At 38.3% G+C, this 23,464-nt stretch overlaps 1 protein-coding gene across 1 annotated transcript in view; it reads right to left on the bottom strand.

The window, feature by feature from the left end:
- The window catches only part of DNM3 (dynamin 3), a gene marked incomplete at its 5' end in the record, with an annotated part of 135,180 nt that overhangs the window by 50,726 nt on the left and 60,990 nt on the right, over positions 1-23,464 (bottom strand). The window contains one exon of the mRNA XM_009999865.1: positions 1,735-1,844. Within this exon, the coding sequence (XP_009998167.1) occupies positions 1,735-1,844 (110 nt within the window). The remainder of the gene's footprint in view (positions 1-1,734; positions 1,845-23,464) is intronic.

Genomic DNA, 23,464 nt, shown 5'->3' with positions numbered 1-23,464 from the left:
GCCTGCAGATGCTGAAGGCTCTACTCACAGCCCAAATAGCAGGGTTATTACAGACACAGCAAACACTTTAGACATCTGACTCCGAAATCCTTGCTGTCCAGTGCGTATGAAGATTCTGTGAAAATGGGAATGTATGGCTATATAACACCCAAATAAATCCCAAACTTGCCAATGAAAATGCATGCTTCTCTGGGATTTTCACAGCAGTTCAGTGATTAATATTTAAGATGAGGAAAAAAAAACATTCAGAGCCATTAGTCAAGAAAAAGAGAAGCAATGAGCTAAAATTAACAGATTTCTTATGGAAGGAACTTAATATACACAGCTGATACGAAGCCACTAGGACAAAGTGATTCCTTGACTGATTCAAGTGCAATGTTGGGATGATTCACACACATTTATAGCAGAATAATCAGAAATACATTAATTTTTAGCATCTGAAGATCATTTATGGTTTTAAAAACATGAAACATTTTTCAAAGCTTTTTTCTTTGCTCCAGAAATGCAAGTGGTCAAGGGTTTGAAATCTTATTCCCAGCAAGTATGTGTGTGACATACTTTCAAAGGGCATCTCCTAGCAGACAATGTCCACATGTAGGCTAGCTGTGATATTAGCAGATATAGGCAAAGCCTTCACAGGGTAGTTCAGAGTGAGACTCACATTGCGTCCTCATGTTTCTGGGGCCAGCAGAAACTTGACAACCCAGAAATCCTGTGCTTTGCCTTTGCTTTGCAGAAGGAAGGAACATTCCTTGCTTGTGAAAGGTCTATTTCTGGCCAGTTCAGGGGCAACAACAGCTGGCTCTGCAGGGAGCCACATCCAGCCCTCATCATCTTGAACAACATCTGAATGTATTGCCAAACTGGTAATGCAATGAGGGGAGTGCATGGGAAGAGACTTAGCAGAAGAGAAGAGGAAAACAAGGATATCTATCCATGCTACCACTCCCCTGAATTTTACTATTTTTTTTCCCAAAAAAAAGAACTTAGAGAAATTGCACCTTATCTGTTGAAATTAATTCCACTGAGAGCTGAAAGTGTAGCTCTCCTCTTCAGTAAAAAAAAATAAGAATAACATTTACAGGTCACTTTATGCCTTTAAGTGTTGTCATGTTTCCTTGATTTATTTTTGCACAGTAATCTGAATTGACTGTGCATCAGGAATAGGCTTCCATTGAGCACCCACACCACTTAAATCAGAGGACAGAGTCTGAAAGTAAAAGTATGAGGCAAACACTACAAAGCAAAGATTCTAATTAATTAGGGAAGCAGAAGAGTCTCATTTGCTCTCCACTCATCAGTATTTAAACCCAAACAACAGAATGACTCCCAAGATTACAGACAGGCAAGATTTGTCACTGGAGAAAGTGAAAAGCATTGACGTTTTTGTGATTTACACCAGTTGAATTTGGTCACAAGGTACAGAAGTCATGAATGTTTTGGTAAGCCGCGGTGATTGCCAAACAAAACAACAATAGGATCAGGAGACGATTATTCAGCCACACAGAAGAACTAGATGACTAATCATGGAGCAGTTTCAGCCCATGAGTGGCTAGGAGGACACTAACCTTTCATCCCATGGTTATGCAACAGCAAAGAAGCAGATAAATCAAGAGTATCAAGATCTTTGTTCACTCAACATACCATAAAGACCAGAACTGCACTCTCAGATGTTAAAATACTCAGCCAGACGCAGTATTATAGAAGTATCTGCAGAACAGCACATTTTCTTACCTCTGCTCTGTGTTAAACAATGCAAAGACATGTTTGCTAGACATGAAGCTCTTTTCAACATCTCGCACTTTCAAGTTGTCCAAGGGAAGCATATACTTCTTTTCTTTTTCCTAGGAAAAAAAAACAACAAACCAAAATAAACCCAGATTAAAATAACAGTAGGTGAGAAGTCTCCAAGAAGCCTGATCTCAGCAAGCTCTGTTTAGTTTGTCATGCCTTCAGTACATTTATTATCATTAAGGAATATCCAAAATGGAAACGTCTGCTTATCTTTCATAGACATACCTCCAACAGAAATGAAACCTCAATTCCAGTTCTGTTTTTCACTGACCATTTTAGCACATTTCATGGAATCATATAATGGTTTGGATTGGAAGGAACCTTGAAGATCATTTAGTTCCAACCCCCTTGTTCCTAATAAAAAAATTCCATCTCAAACACATAGGAATCTACATTTATTATTCTTCATTCCTCTGAATTCTATAAAGAAAAGGGTCAGACTTAACTAAAATAAAGTATCTAATCAATGCAGAACCCTTCCACCACACCTGTATAGCAACTGAAATAACCTGTGACATAAAATTAATCTCTATCTAGAATTACTATTATTATTATGGGGTGGCACTTGACAATCCTAGGAATAATTTTTCCTCCAATGGAAAATATAAAAATAATACAAATCAATCAAAATCATCCCATCATCAAGGTTTTATATCTAACACACACAAACAACACTACACTCTTATCTAACCAGCTCATTTCTTTAAAGAGCAGAAATTATCTATTCACTCTTGCTGTACCTAATCTCTTTAGCATTTTCAACACAACTCTCATTACAGCACAATCACTGTAATTTCACCTTTTCTAGGTTTCTTGCTTTCTGCCACTCCAAATTAAGGACTAGTAACACTCTCAAGCTACTTTATGAACAGAACAAAAAAGCTCTAAGATTATTAGCTGTTCCCATTGTGTTAAACTTCCTTGAGGTCCCCATGCTGGTGGATAAACCAGAGCAAACCTCCCTTTTTTGCAAATACACCTGATGTTAAGTAGAAGAGACTGAAAGACAAGAGGGGTAACACTTGCATCCTCATCCTCTCATTCTGGTTTTGATATCATGATAAAATTGCTGGGAGGGGCACTAATGGTACAGAGTTTAAGAACTTTCAAAGGCCATTAAGGTACTGCTAACACTGGTGCCATTGTCAAGGCAGTAATGGAGTGGAGAGAGGATTCATGTCCTGGAATTTGTGTAGTGAATACCAAATGAGGTTAATGTAAATTCAATTACCTAAAGAGCCTGTGGAAGTTCTATAAATCAGCAAAATTGGAAAGCTTAAGAATTCCTTCACAGTCCTTTATCTGCCAATGGGAAACAAGACGGATCAGTTTCTGTTTAGCCCGCATCAGAACCAGCTGTAAAGTCTAGCATCCATTGCACTAGCTGGAGAATTGTGAACTGGGACACCACTTATGGTGGTTGGCTCAAGTAAGATATGTGCAAGTAATAGCAGCTCATTGTACACCATAAAACGTGCAAAAGGGGCAAACCAAACTAGGACTCATTTTTCTCAAGACATATTTCCCAGAAGACATCCATAAAAGTAACTTCCCCCACGCAGAACTGGAAGAAGTCCTAGCTAGACTGAGATGTGTGTACTGTGAAGGCAGACGCAATTCAACTTGGCAAAGCTTCAGCAGATTGCAAAACTAAACTGGATGAGACTGCATCTAAGAGTGAAACTATAAAATACAGTGGCGTGTCCAACAATGGCTCACTTTCCTAGACAGCTTCATAACAGGCCTCAGTAGAGGAAAAAGCATATTTCAAAGGCCCTTCTGGAAAAGCATTGTATCAAACCCACTGTGGGAGTAATACACAAAAAGTATGCAATGGATTTTCAAACTGCCTCTATCTTAGCCATCCTAGAAATTACCCACAAAAGATCATATATATGTATAACCTTCACTCTCATCTAACAACTCCGATGAAGGAACCTAGTTCTGTGATAATTTATAGCTGTTTATCACAATTAATTATCTCTATTTGGCTTCCAGGGAGTACATACTATCTGAACCTCTGGGGTTCTTCTTGAAGGGAGAGTATACTGTCACCAGTGTACTGATGAGACAGTTTTTCCTGACAGACACTATTTACTGTCAAACCAAGCAACCACAGATGAGCAAAAATAGAAACCACTGAAAAAAATTATACCAAGAATCTGATTGTCTAAACAAAAAATCCACAAGCAGGAAAGTTTTATAAATGGTTGATGCCAAACTGTGAGAAAGCATTTCTTCTGTAGCCACCAGGAAAAAGGAAATGCCTACTGAAGGCTAAGAAGTGGTTGGTATTTATTTACATGGCCTCCTACCCACATGCTGGGACAGAACAGTTTCCAAGAAAAGGAAATCATAGGTTGCCTACGCTTGGAGTGAACAGAGACAGCATGTCACCTATGGGAGATGAGACCTAAATACTGCTAATTCAAGGAGAAAGGTACTACTGCAACACTAATGCGTGGCAGCAAAACCCACAGCAACATTTTTTTCAGAGAGGAGAAAAAAAAATAAAATGGAACACAAGTTAAGTCAACAGCAGATGAGCCTGACATCATTTTAGCTGTAGCTCAATTAGTATTATGTTATGGCAGGGCAAAAAAAGCTCCAGCCAGAACTATCTGTGCATGTTTCCACGTTTCCCATCCTGAGAGGCTGACAGCAAAAGAAACAGGGAATGTATGAAGCCTGGGAGGAATGGGGCTAGGCACACTTCTACAAGTGATGACATGCACATAACTGTGGGTCCAGTTTGTCCCCCTCAGCATTTGTTCTTTTTTATTTATAGATTTTTATTTTTATAATGGGGCAGAGAACTTACGCGTGACACGAGGGGAAAAACCAGCACATGCTGATCTCACGTAGAGACTTTGCCTCTCTTTTTCCTACACAGAGGAGAGGAGAAGGAAAAAGTGGGAGGCAGCAGAGCCCATTCCTGTCTCTGTCATATGAAAAAAAACAACACACCCCATAATGCACCTTAGAAAAACAAACGAACCTGCTAGCCTGGGGAGGCCTTCCCACCCTTGAGACAATGTTTCACCACTCGTAGGCATAAGTAGCACTCACATCCTTAATGGACTGGTTCTGTTCTCCGACAGGCGAGTAAGCTGCCAGGAACTGACAGCATGATGTAAATATGCCATATTACAACTGCCTCTTCCTTCTGCAGTGTTTAAATGTACTAAAAATAAATACTGCTAAAGTCCAAAATGGCACAAGGGATGCAAAAAATACAACTGCAGCTCCCTTCCCCCCAGCAAGGTCTCAGCCAGCACTTCCAAGCTAATGAACTTCACTTTCAGCCAGAGGCAGAAATAATTCTCTGATTTTGGAACTCTTTAGGTTCTGTCAGAACAGCAGAAGAAACCTTGGACCCAATGACAGCCAGCTGCATTTTAAGGGAAACAGAATTTCTTTGCTTCCAAGAAAAGAGATTGTTAAATTACTTCAGCTTCTTTCAGTTATCAAACATCATTCTCATTTTTATTTGTCACATGAAGATGGCTACTATGCACCAGCAGCAGGCTGGACAAACTCTACTCCCCTCTTGGTATCCTACCAAAATTTGTGCAGGACAATTCAAAAACATGATGCTCAGACTCTGAAAGGCAGGTCCCAGCCCAACCGTCAGCCTAATCGCGCTTTCAGCCACGTCACTGGAAATGGGGTTGGTTTGCTCTCCATTTTGTTATGCTTTTTACAACACCCCTTGCCAACTGGGGGGTCATGACACCAACCAAAACCTCTCTAAGCTGGTTGTGGGGACCAGAAATCCAATGAAATCAAGCTCCCAACTTGAAGTGCAGGCCACACTGGAAAAGTTAGAACAAAGGCTACTTTACAGCAGGATTCATTCTGTGCATCATTTGTACTGAAAGGTATCCTGCAGTCAGGGTGCTAAAATATTTAGGTGGAATACTAAAGCCAAGCAATTACTTGTCAAAGCAGTTCAGCAGCAGTGGTGGAAAATAATACCAAAACAAAGATGCTGTACTGTATGTGTTTTGATGCTGGATCACTACTCCCCCACCCCCCCATGTTGCAGACAGGAGCAGATACAAGCAGCAGTGGATTGTAAATCTGCTGAGCCAGAGTGATCTATATTAAAGAAAGAAGAAAAAAATAGAAAGTGTAAGAAAATGCTGCTGGTGGGCTGAAACTATGACTGTTTACTCCTGAAAAGGAAAGGCTCAGAGTGCTTTACACCTGGGAGCTGCTCTCACTGCCAGTACAGAATAGCCCCCTCTGTGGCATCTGATGAAAACACAGACTTTTAAGATGCCTCACAGCAAATCTTATAATATTTAAATAAATACCCAAGAGTTAACCATATTCCAACTTTAAATATACCCAAGATAATTTTACTGTTTCTATTTAAGCTTAACTTTCTCCCAGTTTAGAAAGCTGCACAGCATCTTCACAATGGTCTCTGCTTTACCACACTTGACTTTAAACCTTACTCTGAAAAATGAAGCATATTACTGCAAACTTTTGAAGAAAAAACAAGGCAGTTTCAGACAACTTAGCTATGTGGGACTCAGGCCTGAACATGCTCCTAGGTACAGCTGTAGAAAACATAATTCTAAACTGTCTATAAAATGAAGAAGGAACTGCTTTAACAGAAAAAACAATGCATACATAAACATTCTGAAATTTTTATGAAAAGCATAGTGAAAGAACACCTAATAAACTGCAGATGACAAGACCGTATTTCTTCTACCTATGCAATTCTCCCTTCAGTGTTCCACCATCAACTTCTACATTATTTTAGCTGTTAATAATAAAGCACTTTCCCAAGAATTTCTATTCTTTGGCCACTGAAACCAGATTTAAATCATGAGAGCTTCTGATTCTTCAATATTGCCATGGGCATGAAGAAGCACTCTCATATATACAGACTACTTCCTATATGTTCAAGTGAAAGTTTTCAAACAAAAACTTTAGTTAAAAAATGAAAAATTACCATCACACTCCCTGAGACTTCTGCACAGGCAGGTAGATTGCACCTCCATGATGCACTACCATTCCCCTCTCTGCTCTCCCCTGTGCCAGGAGTACTCTGTAGCTGTGCTGCACCACAACAGATGCACAGTACCCAGAGAGCAGTTTTATTACTTTATCTATTATATCTATATTGATAAGAATAATCCAGTATGACAGAACTGTTACATACATAAAATTAAATATCAGCAATGACACAGAGGAACTATTATGCCACACTTAAGAGAAACAATTGTAGGAAAATGATATAGAACGAAATGTGAGATCCAAATTGAAAAACTCAATACAAAATGTGACAACAGCTTAGGGTGGTAAGTCAGACTGTTAGAAGAAAGGAGCACATCTTACACAAGAGCACAACTCTTACATTCCCTCAGTACTATCCCTGGATGTGTTTAAAAGTTGTCTAGATGTGGCTTAGTGCTGGACTTGGTAGAGTAGGATTAATGGTTGGACTCAATGATCTTAAAGGTCTTTTCCAACCTAAGTGATTCTGTGATCACAAGATTTTACCCTCTGCCATGGTGGAGATCAAGAGTTCCTTGTACAATCCGAAGCTGAAAATGCCAAACATGAAACTGCAGCTCAAAATGGAAGATATTATAGAATCAAGCTATTTCAGGTTGGAGTTACTAACTTTTTAAATTTTACATTTGTAGTATCTTTTCTAAGCAATTAGGAGTACTCCTGGAACTTCTGATTTTAAGACAATCTTTCCTAAACTTTTCTTTGCACATCATCTTGTTTTTCCCAATGTTTTGGTACTTCTTATCAGAATATATTATTAAAAAAATTCAAGAGATGCATTATATCTCTGGAGTTTCTTCTGAATTTAGCTATGGGAGTAAACCTGATGGTAATGTTAAATGTGACACTGTTTTTCTCTCAACTGGTATTACATTTATTTCTGCACTTTCCTTCTGCCCAAACTTCTTCAGGAATAGGAGCACAAGACTTCGTAACTCCATATTTGGAATAATTCATCCCTTCAAGATATGGTAAGTGGTGTCTTTCTTGAAAGGAGTTTACTAACCTGCTATATTTCAAGACTTCACAGAAGGATGCCAAAATAGGATCTGCCTATGTCACTATTTTGCAGCACGGCTGTCCAGCTTTCATTGAAGGTTTACAGAAAGCTGAAGCTGCATCTTGCCTTCATGCAACACACACCAGGGTAGAAGCTTGCAGCCCATCTGCTCAGAGCTGAGCAGCCCTGAATCCCTCCCTCCTTGCCTGGAGGAGAGGATGGGTACAGCACACAACAATGAACAACCAGAGTCCATGGGGAGTGCTGAGCTGGGCAACCAAGCTGGTCCTTAAATCAGAGCTAACAAGCCTGCTGCACCAGGCTAACTATCTCTCATCTCCCTCAGTAAAGAGGGACATTCCATTGTAGTAGTGCAGACCCTGAATGGCTGGATTAAAAAAAAATAAATTAAAAATCCAGTTATTTCACCAGTACTCCCTGTGCCTTTATATAATCTGTGTATCAAACAGAAGTGGAATAGTTTCTGGAAGAGAGAACAAATTCAATAAAATTCAAGATTGCCCCTCTTCAGAAGACGTGTTTATTACTCATAAAGAAATGGAAGGGCTGGTCTTTCACTCGTTGTGCTGTGGGGATGTGCCGTCAGTAAAAGGATTGATCTGAGAAAGGGCCTGATGAAGAGGAAATCTCTGTTTAGCTCCTATTAGTTAGGATCTTGAAAGGTGATTCTGAATTTGAGAAAACTTGCCTGGGAAAGAAGCCAGCAATTCCTCTGAACTGAAGTGGTGCTGGCATTTAAAACTGAGAGAAAGCCCCAACTGATGAACCAGTTGACAGTCTGGAAAAATTCTGCTGGATGTGTCTATTGGCTGCTCTGAAGGTGGGGGTGGGGGGGAAGTATCTTCTGACCTTTTTATCCCTTGTAGCGAAGCCTGCTTATGACAGCTTGTTTTTCTCTACTGGTGCTCAAGGTTTTATTTTTCACTTTTCACCTACTACAAATCATCCAACATTCACAGTGGTTTGTGGGAGCAGTAGTGCAGGAGGAAGGGCTCTGGTGCAGCAAATCTGTGCAAGCAGAGGGCACAGAGTGACAATGACATGCCAGTTCCTGGAAGAGCTGGCTCGTCAGTTGGGAACAGCTTTTTTTTTTTCTTTAAACATACAGTTTACAATTTTGCTTCTTGCAGATATACATATGTGCATATAAAAACATGTTTATACATATTTATGCACACACACATATACATTTTGCTGATAGGTTGTTTGGTTTTTTCTTTAACAGAAATACAATTCCTGAAACCTATTCTCTTTGAATAGGAGTACAGCTTGCATTTCAGTCCTGAGGTGATGATGGTCTGGGTGGATGAACCCTTCCAGTTCTAATGACCTCCTATGTACCAACTGGTATTTCTAGATGCTTTGTGTGTATGCACGTGCATACACGTGTGGAAAAAAAACACACTTTATTAAAATAAAAATTATAAAATGCAAATAAATATGCAATTACATAATTTAAAAAAAAAAAAAAAGCAGTATTTTCCTGAGGCAAGACATCTGTCTCTGCTATAGTCCTGAAGAGGCAGCAAAATACACGCACAGAAATTAGTTCATGGCACTTATGCTGTCCTACTTGCTTGTTATCATTAAAAGCTTTCAGACAGTAATCAATTTCACTGTGGTGGAGATTACTGCAAAATGCATTAAGAAGTTCACGCCTGTGGCAATGGTCACTGAAAATATTTTGGAAAGCATCCCAGAAGTATAAGACTTTTTCCAGACATCCGAGAGAAACTCTGCTATGACAGAGCTTCTGATGTCAAGTCGTCCCCCAACACTCCCTTCCTTTTTTTTTTTTTTTTTTTTAATAGCAGCATTTTTGAAAGGTTCATTTCAGTTTTTTTTTTTTTCCCTTTTTTTTTTTTTTTTTAAATTTTATTAAGCGAGCCAAGGTACTTGGGTCATGGAAAACATTAACTTCTGAGACAACTGTCTGAAGGCATCTCCTTCCTTTCTCCATATACCAGGCATAAAAATACTCTGGGTTCCTAATTTCAAAGGAAAACTGTTGAATTCTAACAAAAGCGTGAGAAAACCAGAAACCTGCTTACTCCATCATACCAGCATTTCTAAATTTTTTGTAAAATAAAAAAGTAGCCCTAGGATTGTTCTGATATTAAATAAACAACAAGCACTATTTCTACTTTATAACAAGAACATTGCCTTGAAATGCTAAGTGACATTGGCCATCAAATCTTCCAGGGAGTGGGTTATAAAATGTGTCTCAGAATTTAACAAAAGATAACTTAAAGCAGTCCTGGTGATGTGCGGGAAAACGTGTAAACCTCTGCCCTTGGAAATGAATAGCTATTAGATTGAAGCCTGCTTAGAAATATTAATCAGGAAGACTGGGTCCATGAAACTGTCCCAGACTGAAACACTCCTGAAGCTCATAGTCAAAGTTGTTCCTCAACTAACCTTAAGTTGTCTTGGACTGTTGTTTCAGTAGGTACTTGAACATGAGCAGGGAATGCAAACTTTATTAACTGAACTCCAAAAAAGGAAACTGACAAGGACAGGCATGGGAACATGAAGAAAAAGGTTAGTAGAACATCTAAGACCAAAATAAGAATTATTTTCATCATACTCTAAAAATTTCCAGTGTGCAGCCTGGATAGCTATTGTTGGTGAGGTGGTAGTAAGAAAGCAAGATTTTAAGTGGTCAGAAAACAAGATGTTAATTTTGTCTCTGCCTATACATGCTCAACTTCAACTGTTTCAAAGAACCCATGAAATGTACAATGTCCTAGAAAGTCTCCAGGAGTTTCAGAACTATAAACAAACAATTACAAGGCAAGAGGTAATGACATTATTGCAAACACAGAAAAGACAACACATAAAGGCATATTGAAATCTGAAGGTTGAAACACGCCTGCAAAAATATTGAATTTTTATAGTACAGAGTTGTATTACAGACAAGAAAGGTAACACTGCTTCTCCAGAAGGAAGAGAAATATTTATTAGGCAACATAGCACTTCTTCAAGAATACAGGTCCTCATCCATGCTGACCCAAAATACTATAGATTATCAATACACTGGCCTTAAACTTGTAGGACACTATTGTATTTGTAAAGAATCCCTCCAAAATACATATCCTAATTCTACATAACATCGACATACGGAACAGAATTCCCAGACAGTCAGTCAAAGTTCTGGGCAGGAAACCAAATTCCTTTTTTTTTTTTTTTCCTTTAAACACTATGTCAAAACACTCCTTTCACTCATTACTTTTGCTTTGAAAGATATACTCCATTACTCCTTAATGTCATTAGCTTTTGCAGATACTGAAACCAACAAGGAGCTGCTGCTGGGAAAAAATGTATTACAACCATTTCTCAACACTGATTTATTGGGATTTCTTCACTGTGAAAGAACCATGGTAACAAAAAAAAAACCAAGTAAAAAGAAGATAACTAGTTTACAAACACAGGTAGAAGCTTGAATTTTAGAAAGGAATCTGTAATAGTAAAACAAACTATCAAGTACTAAAACCTCCAAATTTCTAATTTTCCACCTATACATTCATTCTAGAACTGAATTCATATAACTAAGTCTCACTGATTAAGCATCTCATTAGCAGTCAATGACCTAATTTCACACATAGTGAATTCTAATATTAACAGCAATAATATTTTAACATGTCCTCAAGTAATAAAGAACAATATATTAGACAAACATTTTTTCCACTAATTTTGTTTGCAAAACACTCAAAGACACAGAGCAGGGAGGACATCTTACCACAAAATTGTCCACACAACAAAATCTTCAAAATGCAACAGCAAAACAAGGAAAACATTTTAGTAAGTCCTCCATGTGCCTCTCAAAAGCCTCAAAAATACTGAAATAAAATGTTCACTAAAACCATTTAAAGTCTGTCTTGAGAGCTATTTAAATACTGTATTAAGCAACTTGATTTTCTGTAATCCATTTTTTACATTTACATTACCCAAACTGAATGTATATTTTAATTATTTTTCTCTGTTCATTCATTTTGCTGACATAACATTGTATTCCCCTTTGAGAATATCCCCAAAGTCATAAAAACTAGATTGTCTGGCAGCTTAAATTTATATAAAATGTCTAATACTGTATTACACTGAAATAGTTAGGAATAATGAAGGGCTTATACTAATACATTACCAAACTATGTAATTACTAGCAATTCCCAGAAAAAAAGTACATGGCAACAGACAAGGCTAAATGCATGTATATTTGAATAAAATACTTTACAGAAGTGTTGCCATTACTTAAAAAAATTAATAAATAATCCTACCAAAACCAAGCCTGGAGAATGTACAGTTAAAAGAAATCCACATTCCCTCATGAAAACAGAATACCTCAAAAATATTTTGATCTGCCCTACAATTGCACTTTAGAAATGGGGAGGGGGAGAACCTATTTCAGACAGCGGAAAATAACACACTTTATTCTAAGAATGCAAAACTAAAATATTTTAAATCATATTAATTTCAAATTCAAATTCACCTTTACAGGTGAGCTCCAAGTCCTCTTGCTTTTCCACTGCCATTTCTCCACTCAGCTCTCACATTTCCTGGTGAGGACATTTGGTGCAAGAAGTGTTTTTAAACATAAGAACTACTGAAGTGCAAAGATGAGTTTGTACATAAACAAAGCACTGCTTCTGAGGACTGTTTGCAGAGAAGATCATTGTTTGAAAAAAAGAGTGAAACTATGTTGCAGTCTTACAAAACAGATGCTACCTCCTTCTTCAAGGTAAGTGAAGATGGGAACGCAGTGGCCTCTTGATATTTTCAACGGCATAAACAGAATCCCAGACCCTTTCAGAACAGCAGGAGACAAGATCATCTTGAAGAGAAACACATTGTGGAATTTTTCTCAAGCTTATTGAAGAAGAGGAAATTTTAAATAGAGCAACAGGTGTATTTCCCTTAATCTAAAATAATTATTGGAATCTAAATTATCTGAGCTTAAACAACACAACTGAAAAGATCTTCATTATTTCATTATTAGGATCATTTAACACAAATATTTACTGATGTCAGGTGCTGAGTTTACAAGAACTAATTTCTCATTGATTTGAATTAGTATGTAAATTCTCAACTTACGGTCTAAGAAAATCCTCATTGCCCTCACACACACACATCCACACAGAAACACAACTGCTTCAAAAGGACTTTTTTGCTTTCAAAAGGACAACTTTCAAAAGCAAAAAGCTGTTAATTTCAGAATCACAACACTTGTTCCCTATTTATCCATATCCTAAAAGGGAAGTGGGGGGATGTGAAAGAAGACTCTAGTGAGGAGGACTTTAAAGTACTTCAGAGTACCTCAAAGATGAAAAGGAAAACATTGAGAGACCTACTGATATGTATAACAAACAGTGACCTGGACTAGAGGCTATAGAGGTGGGAGTAAAGCTAGGAAAGGGCTATGGAAGAAACTGCTGCATGGACATTTAAAGTGTCTGTGGTCTGACTTACTAATGGCACACAAAATAAAGAGGGGAAGCTAGAAATTTTCAATACAGAATCAAAATTCACAAATTTGGAAAACTGGTATCTCTTTATATTCTTGTTTAGAAAGTCAGGCAGAAAATAACTGTGAAAGTGTCATCTTCCATATCACACGGATATGTATCGTTTTGGGGTTGCCAGCAAACAGGGAGAGAGATGTTCTGAACATTCCTGGAGGTAACTACGGAACAAAGAACATTTCCATCACCATCACCAGAACTTTTAGTGATCACTATAATGATTCACAGTACAGGGCTTGGTGATAATGAGGTATTTTAAACCAAAAGAGGGATACCATGGAAAAAGATGACACACTACTTTGGTTCAGGGGAAAACCTATTAACAGGCAAAGCTGAGAAAGCTCCAGTATTCAAGCTTTATTCAAACTCTTCATTGAAAAACCTAAGAAGCAGTAAAAATTATTACAGATAGGTATTAAGGGAAAAAAAAAAAGTTAAAGAAAATGAAGTACTAGTATAAACAACTAATTCAATACTTCCCCAGCCCGTTCTTCACATTCTCTCAAGTGCCTGTTTTGAATCAACAGCTTAAAGTCATAAGAATAAAAACTGTGTGACTAATGTGTGTAAACCTCTCAGCTAAATTACACAGAATGAACAGAAAAGCAAACCTGACTTACAAAGCACAAGAGTTCTTTGGAACTAAGCCCTGCTCTTTTCTATTGACACTACAGCTGGCATCTTTGCTGTAGAAGATGGCACAGAATCTTCATCAAAAGTTGACATCACTTTTTGAAAGTCCAAGCTCCAATGCCATGCCCTTCAGGAAGGTGCTCAGAGTGGTGAGTTACACACAGCTTGGCAGAGGTGCTCAATACAGAGGCATGAGATAGGGGCCCTAATGACAGAATTAAAGAGCTAACTTTACTAGAAATGGTGCAACTACTTCTCAGTACGGGGCTGAAAGGCAAGAGCATCCCATGTGTACCCAGCACAAGAACTGCCAGTCTACAGAATAAGCTGCGAGTACAAACCAAACCCAGAAAAGGGACACATCTGCCTTCTAGCACACAAAGGCAAGTCCAGCTGAACAGGAGACTCAACCCATAGAGATACCTTCACTTTCCACAGAAGTGGTCAACATCTGGCTTTGCTCCAAAAACAAATGGGTTAAGACTCCGGGAGATAACGCACCACACTTCCCTTTATCCCCTCCCGGCTGGGTCGCAGCCTAGCCCAGGAGTAGCTACTCATCTTTTCCATTTGGTAGGGTAGGGTGTTGGTCCGTCATCTCAGTGGCAAATAATTTGCAGAAAAGCATCATGTCTTACATGAAGGCTATAGGAAACACATGCACTGTACACAGCAAAGAAGGTCATTACAGAAACATTAGAGAACTTAAAATTCTAAGTTTCATGTAAATTGTGCCAATTAAGTGTCAGTTCTTCCCAAATTAAGCCTGCTATATAAACTATCCCTAAACTGTTGAGATCATTCATTTCTTAAGCAGAGAGAAATGCAACTATAAATGTTTGAAGTCATTGTTCACATTTTGACCTCAGATGCCTAAAGGCACTTGTTCTGCTCCCGCAGTGTGGAAAGCCCTCCCACAAAGCACCCGTGTGGAATCTTCAGAGGCTATATTTGAAAAGCATAATAAAAAGGCATTTCTTCCTAGAGTTTCTGTTGTTAGCAGTGCAGCTTATTGACTACCTCTGTGGTTGTCTACACTTCCCATAGCTTTCCATACAGATGGGATTTCTTTCTTGTAGTTACCCATTACAAAAATCTCACTGAAAATGTATTGTTCTCAACAGTGAGACAAAGGAGGAAGCAGGCTTCTCGTGATGTATGGATGGAGCCATCTTCACAGTGAAAAAAGAAAATATTATTTCCACAAGGTTTACTGCAAATTTATTGCAGCAATTAAACCGTCCAGTGAACCTCTGTATCAACTTATTTCCAGATTCAAAACCAGATGTAAAAACCATCTTTCAGTTAATTTGATTATTCTAACTTGGGTAGAATACGTAGAAACAGATATTTTGGCAAGTGGTTGCTAACAAGCTTTGCTAACTGTTTAAAGCTGTTCTTGAAATGCTTTTCCTACAGTATTTACAAGAAAAGGCTAGTGATTAAAAAATGGTTAAAATCCTAGCTCCTCCTGAAGCAGAAAACACTAAATTAATCTCTTCTGTGCAAAAAAGGTTTTTAAACAGGCATCATCAAACACAGCTTCCCAAGAACCCACTTTCTCACTGTCTATTATTTCAGATTTTTTTCTACTTCAGCAAGGGATTAGTAAGCCCAACTACACTAAAACGCCCATTGCTGCACTCCACCCATCAGGCTTTCTAGCCTCACCAAAAATGTGCAGTATTTTTAACCCACTGTTGAGCACTGGCATTTAAATGCTTAGGCAACTTTTTGTGTTTTCCTCTTTATATATTCATAAGGGAATCACTCTCTTTAAACATTAATTATTAAATGGAATTCCTAAAGGGAAGATATACAATATTTTATGGGTCACAGTGAGTTTGCAATCAAAGATACAGTAATTTGATGCTTTCATTTAAAACAATTCCAGTAACATATTCAGCAGTGTAAGGTTCTACCTGTTTCTCTAAGTACCCAACTACTATTCTGTAGTTTTAAAATCAGTTTTCCATGTTTGTGAATATTGTTTTATCCAACATAAACAGAAGATGAAATCAAACAAGTGACTGACTTGTGCATTTCCTCTGTGAAGGCTGATAAACAGAAGTTTCTTTAAACAAAGCACATACTTAAGCTATGACCTCCACTTATGCCAAAGCATCTTTGAAACTAGGAATTCAGTGTGGTTCCAGGAATCCTTCCTTATGTATGCCCCCAGCTGCATTAGAAAAGGAAAAAAGGAACCCACGCAAGGAAAATAGAGATTCATAAAGCCAGTAAGTGAGCCAAATGCTGCCCAACCATCTGCCGTGGGGACTGTAGTAGTCTATTAGATTTAGTTCTTTAGCATCTGGCATTTGCTGCTTTCACAAACATACAGATCAGACTCGGGACAGGAATTGCTATTTTTCAAAATGTTGTCAAATACACAATGTTAAAAACACAGATTTTTCCTTAGTTTTTTCATTATGGTAAAGTTTTGTTTACACCTAGCAGATAAAAAAACTGCAGACTGAAGTCTGATTTGACATTGACAGGATCTCCTTACAAGTGAGGTTAACAAGATAAACAGTAGAAACAGGAACTGAATCATAGCTTTTAACTTTTCATGCCATATTTTATTTACAAGACTATTGCAAAATGTTTAAACCACTATGATGAGTTTCATTCTCACTTCTTAGCCAGGTAATAAAATTTAAAGGGTAGTGCAAAGGTGGAAAACCAAAAGGACAAAAACTAGATAAATATACAGCACAACAGATATGCTTAGAAACATGGATTAGCACATAGGATGTCTCTCGTAAAAGATGATGTAACACATAAAAGCTACTCACACCAATGAAACTTGTAGGCTGTTTTCATGACCTTTATCAACAGCCAGGAATGGAATAAGAGTTCTAGGAAAAATAACAGAAGAGATCCTGCACCGAGTACTGTAACCTGTCTCATCTGCAGTTATTACTCCCACACGATGAAATCAATGACACTCCTTTTAGTACAACCCTTATTTTCAGACTGGAGTCATTGTTACCTCTTACACTGATGCTTTTTAATACCCTTGTGCTATCTCCATTCTCTCTGGCTTATTAAGTGACTGCATGAATGGGAAAATGTCAAATTTTACTTTAACAGAATATAAATGTACACCAACTCACACATAAATTATTTCTTTCTATTCCTGTTTCAGTGTGTTAATTTTGTTGAGGCCCCACATCTAGCAGTCAATAAAATAGATGCATTCCAGCTAAGGCACCATGTGACAACACTTCCCTGGAAATACTCATCTACCCCTACAGAAACCTTTCCTAACTGGAAAAGACAGGCCATGGTCACTTATTTAGGATTCCCAGAAGCCAGGTAGCCAAGTGAAAGCTCTTGCAGAAAGACTGCATGCACATCTGTACAAGCCTCCATCCACAGGGCATGCCTAATGCCTCTCTGCATGTGTTCTGCAGATACCAGACCAGTGTTATCACAGTTATGATTTGTGCACTCACCACCTGCCTGGCTTTTCCCACTTGGACCTATGGGAGCCTCAGTGGGGGCAGTCAGCTTAATTGCTGTTCCTGCTGAAAATAGCATCATGTTTCTGAGACACAAGGCTTTGGGAATATTCTCAATTTACTCCAACTAGATATGCCAAGATGGCCATCATGACAACATTCTCCAAGCTATGGATCGTAACTGATAAATGTTCACTTCCTTGAGAAAAGAGGATGTTACCTCCAGTGGTGATGACAACCACATACACAGACAGAAAGCAAGACTTGAAGTAGCTGATTCAGTAACTCCATCTCCTGAATGGGCAGGTGGTCATCTTGTCTGCACCCGCAGTACTGGTAGGGAAAAGAAATTATTGCAAAAGAAAGAATTACAGTAATTCTTCCAAAATAAATGTGTTCAAGTATCAAGCTCTCTCATATGCCCATATAGAGACAGAATTAATTCAAAGACCATTTCTTTAAGGATCTGACCTATGAGTAAGATACTCCCCAAATGAATGAGAAGAGGAACAAAGGAGTGCCTCTACTATGTGATTCCCCAATGGCAGGTTATCAACAAATCAGAAATAGTGATGCCTTTTCTCTACAGCCCAGAATAAAACTGCCTTCAGAGCTATACAGGAAAAAAAAGCTTCTCCTGCTCAAAACACAAAAACTTTCATGGTGATTAACAGCCTAATATACTCATCAGTTCTCTGATCCCCTTCCTAATAGTTTTTGCTCTGGTATTGATGTTGTGCTCTCACTGCCAGATGGTAATTTGGTTGCCTCAGCTAATAGAAAAGAGCTTCCAAAAATCAAGTTAATATTTAAAATTACTGGAAGATTTAATACACTAGATCACTCATTCATACAACTAAAATAAGTAAATAATAAAATGTTTCAAACAAAAAATGCTATAGTTATTAGGTCTGATACTTGTGGTTAATACAGAGAGATATCTCAGAAGAACTCAGTCATACTCTGATTACTGATAAAATTACAAATTCAAATCTGTAGGTCTATGATGAGAAGAGAACAGAAGAAGGTAGGCAGGTCTGAGAAATGCAGATATTGTCAACTTACTGCTAAACTCAAGGTTAATAACAGGACCATCATCATCACTTGCACTGTGGGAACATCTAGAGAATATTTCAAACCGACACCATAAAAAAATTAATAACATTTCTTGTCCCAAGGGCTAGCAATCCTTATCACCTTGACTAAAAGCTTGAAGGTCATCTGGCAGTCTTCCAGTAACATGCTCTCTGATGTTGCAGTTAGACCCCATTTCAAAGGCTGCAAAACTGCATAATGTCAGGAAAATGAGGATTATTTACATACTGATTTACAAAATGTTTTTTAAGACTTGCCTCCATACAGCCTCACATATCAACTACTCACTTAAAGTACGAAGCGTCAAGCTGTGCAACTACACAACAAAACTGCATCTGCTAGGAGCAAAATGGGCTAGATAGTTTCTTAGGCTTTAAAGTCTACTGTAAGGGAAGATTCCTCCCTCATCACTATCACTTCAGTTTCTTCCTAGTCTTCAAAATCCACAAATGTCAAACGGCATCACCCGTGTTAAGGACACAAGAGAACAAAGAAAAGAAGGGTAGAAAGCCCTGCCAAATTGCTTGTTGTCAGTGTGGTATCATTCTGTGCAGGGCAACACTGCACAAAGATACAGAGCACCAATCTGGAAATCAGATGCATCTGTTTCTACACCCAGGTTAGTGTACCCTGAGTTTTAATAGGTTATCAAACAGAAGTACCTGTACAGGTGAGATGACATCGCTTTCAGTTCCAGAACAGCTATGAAGTCGCTCAATGAGCAGCATAACATGACACTGCACCCAACCGCCCTTGTTCCAAGTGTGGCAGTTGAGCAAACTATGCCCAAGGTCACAGTTTCAGCCTCTCTTCACCAACCATGACACTGAATGTGCAAGCCAGTCCCCACAAGTAAAGCTGAGCAGGAGAGATGCCTTTTGAACCCCCCTCATTCTAAAACATAGCAACAAGTGATTCCATCAACTCTTTAATATGCTATTAATAACTTCTACAAAATATTCTATTGCTAGATCTGCTCCCAGGAACAAGAAATAATTTCATTCAGATCTATACAACACGCTTAAAACCAATTGAACTTGCATGGACCATGAGATCACAAGACAGCAGAAACGCTACCATACTGCTCCTGACACAGCTTTGCTAAATAGTTCGACAGCTCAACGCTAGAGGCATCAGATCCCACGAGTAAGAACATTGAACCTTGAAACAGCATTCAATAATCAGTGTGGTATGCATGAACCCATGAGAGGATCCAACTGCGCTGCAGAACCTGGGCCGACTCCAAGCTGTATGCAGTAATTATTAACTAGTGCTTTGGGCAGCATCTCACAGGTTTGTTTTTTGGACATTGCAACTGAAGTCACTTCTTTAAGTTACAAAGGAGTCACTACTCTAACCAGGTGGTTGTGATTTGCAGGCTTTTCACAACACTTGCTTCTCTTTGCTGCTTTTTTCCGCTTTGCTTAAGGTTGATACCATGTTTCTGTTCATGGGGTTTTTTGTTTGTTTTTAAATTTTAATTTAAAAGTATGAAAGAACCTAGCCACTGTTTTTTGCCTAGATTCTAATTAAAGCTGCATAAATATTACAGCCCAAAGAAGACTCAAGGTGATGTGAAACTTTGTCAAAATTAACAAAAAGAAGTTAAATAATAATGACGGTAGGTGAAAAATTTACACAACAAATCACTCCACCAAGACACACTTATTAGTAAAGAGCCTTGAGGATCTTTTGGAGTCCACTGGAGTGGTAAAAGAATAGATTTGAAGTTCTCTAGTTGAATGTATGGTATATAGGGTGGGGCATGCAAACAAATATCCCTTGTGTATAATGTGGTTGGAAGGGATTATACATTCCATTAGATTAAACAGCTGTGGGAAGCACAAAGGATTGGAAAGCAAGCAAACTGGAAAGAAAGCACAGCACCTAGGTGTGATCAGGAGAGACAGAAACCTCACCATCTGAACGAGTTAGGGATTTTGCCCAAATTTGTAATGCAACCATCAAACCAGGGAAATTTCATGTTTTGGGGCTTTCTCTGCCAAGTTTTATTACATTTTTCTCAATATCTCCTGCTTTCATTACCCACAAACAGTGAAATAAATTCACTCTTACTTTTAATAGAAGGTATAAAAATGAGAGACTAATAATGTATTTATATGCAGCAGTAATTCTGCCTTGTGAGTGTTAGCATAATTAACAAGAACAGTTATACAGAGACAGCTTCAGCATTTTAAAAACCCACAAATTAGGATATACCCCCCCTTTTTTTACTGAACAAGTATTCTTTCTGGGCTCCAAGAAGGCTAAGCTGGCTAAACTCAGCCAACCACAAGGTTGAGAACGTAGCAGACGTATCATAAAAATTTAGTAATGCTTTTAAACTACTTCTCACCTCAGTGGTTTGATGGTGGTGTGGTACTGTTATACAATATGTGCAGTTGCCAAGGCAACTGGATCTCACCTCGACAGCTGCTGCAACTTCAGCAAATCAACATGACGAGCTGCGGTAACTCTGAATTTCTTCTTTATTTTTTTTAAGAGTCTTTCCAACAATAAAGCATTTTCAGATTAATCTCTAGGGCTCTTTATCCAAGGACCATCGCTATTTCTCAAAAATACCTTTCACTGTATTCTAGTGGAAACATTGTGACGCTAAGTTCAAAACCATATTCTTTTAAATCAGATTTGTGTCTGGCAATTTTATACCTGGTGTAAAACCAGTATCATGCCGCTGTGTTCATTCAGTTTAAGTGCAAGAATTTTACATCTCTGGCAACAATATGAGCCTGCCTGGACAGTTTAGCATGTCCTTTTCCATTAGGGGGGGATGGAAGTCTAACGCCTTGAAAGACAGACAGAAAGCCTAATTTCTAATCTATCCCTTCAACAGAAGGCAAACTGTAATATTGCTTCAACTCCATTTTAAGCAGAGCTAAAATAAAGGTTGAAATCCAAGACACGATTTTGTGAAAAGAAACCGGCACAGAGTGCTTCTCTGATAAAGGCTTTTGTGGAGGGAGGTGGCTACAGTCTCGTGGTCCAAACCCCAAAGAATTTTTTTTTATTTTCATGTCCTTGGCTTCAGGGACACTGCTGTGTGAGCAAGGACTAGAAAAAGAACATTACAAGTCTTCCCCACAGTAAGTATCAATTGCAGCTTTTAAGAAGATTCAGTGCTTTTTTCTTTCTTTTTTTCTCAACCTATTTGGGTATAGAACCAAAGTAAACATAAGACAGTAGAGAAAGCCTGTGAGGGTGTTTTGTGAAACTCAGCCAAGGTTCCTGCTATTTTAATTTGAGGAGAAAAATAAGTGTTGCAAAATGTCTAGGAAAAGTTTATGCTGAGAAAGCAAACAAGTATTTAAAGGTAGGCGATACAATTTACAAAAGAGGAAGAACATTCTAAGTGCATCAAAATAACTAGGGAATGACAGATTTATCTATTTATTTATTTTTTAATTAACAAAGCAGTAAAGCAAACGTTTACGTTTTTCCAGTCTCTGCTTTTTTCCTTCTCTTCCCCTTTTCTTTTCTTCCCTTCCCATCCCCTATTGTAACTGTACATCTCTCAGAAAGTATATAGTGGTGGCTGAAAGACACTGGCCCTAACTGCATAGAAAGCAATAGTGCCTTTTCACTGAAAGCCAGTGATTTGACAAAATATGTGTAAGAGCTTGTTTGTTACCTTCACTCTATTCCAATGCGCAAATACAACATGAGGAAGGGCTATTTCTTTTTTTTCCTGCTTAGTGATCTCTCTCTATATAAAACCTTCCATGTGTCCCTCTACTTCTTAACCAGCCTTCATTACAGAAGTATCCTGATACACAATTTACAAGCTTATAAAACTTCCCATGCACAACACGCACACACTCCTACAATCCTTGTGATTCTGCGCTTCTATCCTGCAGCTCAAATGTGTGTAGCAAAAGCTCTAGCTGTAGCACTGAAACTGGTAATGAATTGGCTAAACTAAATGATACTAAGACTTGAAAAAAACAGAACAAAAAGAGCAAAGAATGTACCTAATTACCACTAATCCTGCCTATTAGATTTCATTCAGACACCACAACTTCTTTCAAATAACCTCAGTTTATTTTTGAAAAAATTCCTTTCTTCAGACAGGATATGGGGGAGGAGTCAATGGGTGATGTTTTACACATGCACATCTGGATACAGTCCAATTATTCCCCTTATACATTCCTCCAGTTGTTTTCATTTTGCTCCATGCTCTGGCATTCATAAATTTGTGAGATTAATTGTGTGTGAGCGTCTGCAGACTTGGATCTAGGCACGGGTTTAGCTGCAACACAGCTAGAAGTCAACATTAAAGAGAGCTCCAGTTCAGAAAACCGAATTTACATTTATACATCTTTGGTACAGTAAGGATTGAAGCAACTGTCATCCTTACCACATGCATCAAATTGGTAAGATTAATTCAATATCAACTACATTTTATTACTGCACTTAGTTTGAGCTTCATGGAAAGGTAAGTGTAAATTGCAAAGGAAGGATTTTTAATTTTTCTTTAAATTTTTTTTTTAGACATTAGGTTTTCTTAGTATTATTTCATTTGTCTTTGGGAATGAAATGCCATTACAAACAACAGAAGCACTGTAAAACCTCATAAGGGTCCAGATAATCTATCAGATTGTGCCACTCTGGCCACTAACAAAGCCCATATAGTTGGCAAATCCAGTAACTTGGGAAATCCCTGCATTGGAGGTATTCCCATGTGAAGCTCAGATTCCTTGCTGCTGTAACTTGCTATTTACAATCCTCAGCAAATGTGGACAGGAAGGTTGTGACTGGGCTTCTGCAGTGCTCTGGCTATTCTAGGCTGCTAGAACAGCCCCCTTTGGGGCCAAAGGCAAGTGAGCTTAAACCAATCACCAGAACAAGGAAAGCAAGGGGGCTAAACACTGCTTCTCCTCTCCTGGGGC

This window comes from Chaetura pelagica, unplaced genomic scaffold, assembly GCF_000747805.2.
Source record: "Chaetura pelagica isolate M959 unplaced genomic scaffold, ChaPel_1.0 scaffold246, whole genome shotgun sequence".
Lineage (NCBI taxonomy): Eukaryota > Metazoa > Chordata > Aves > Apodiformes > Apodidae > Chaetura > Chaetura pelagica.
The sequence above is the reverse complement of the archived record's forward strand: the minus strand, read 5'-3'. Positions and strand labels throughout refer to the sequence as shown.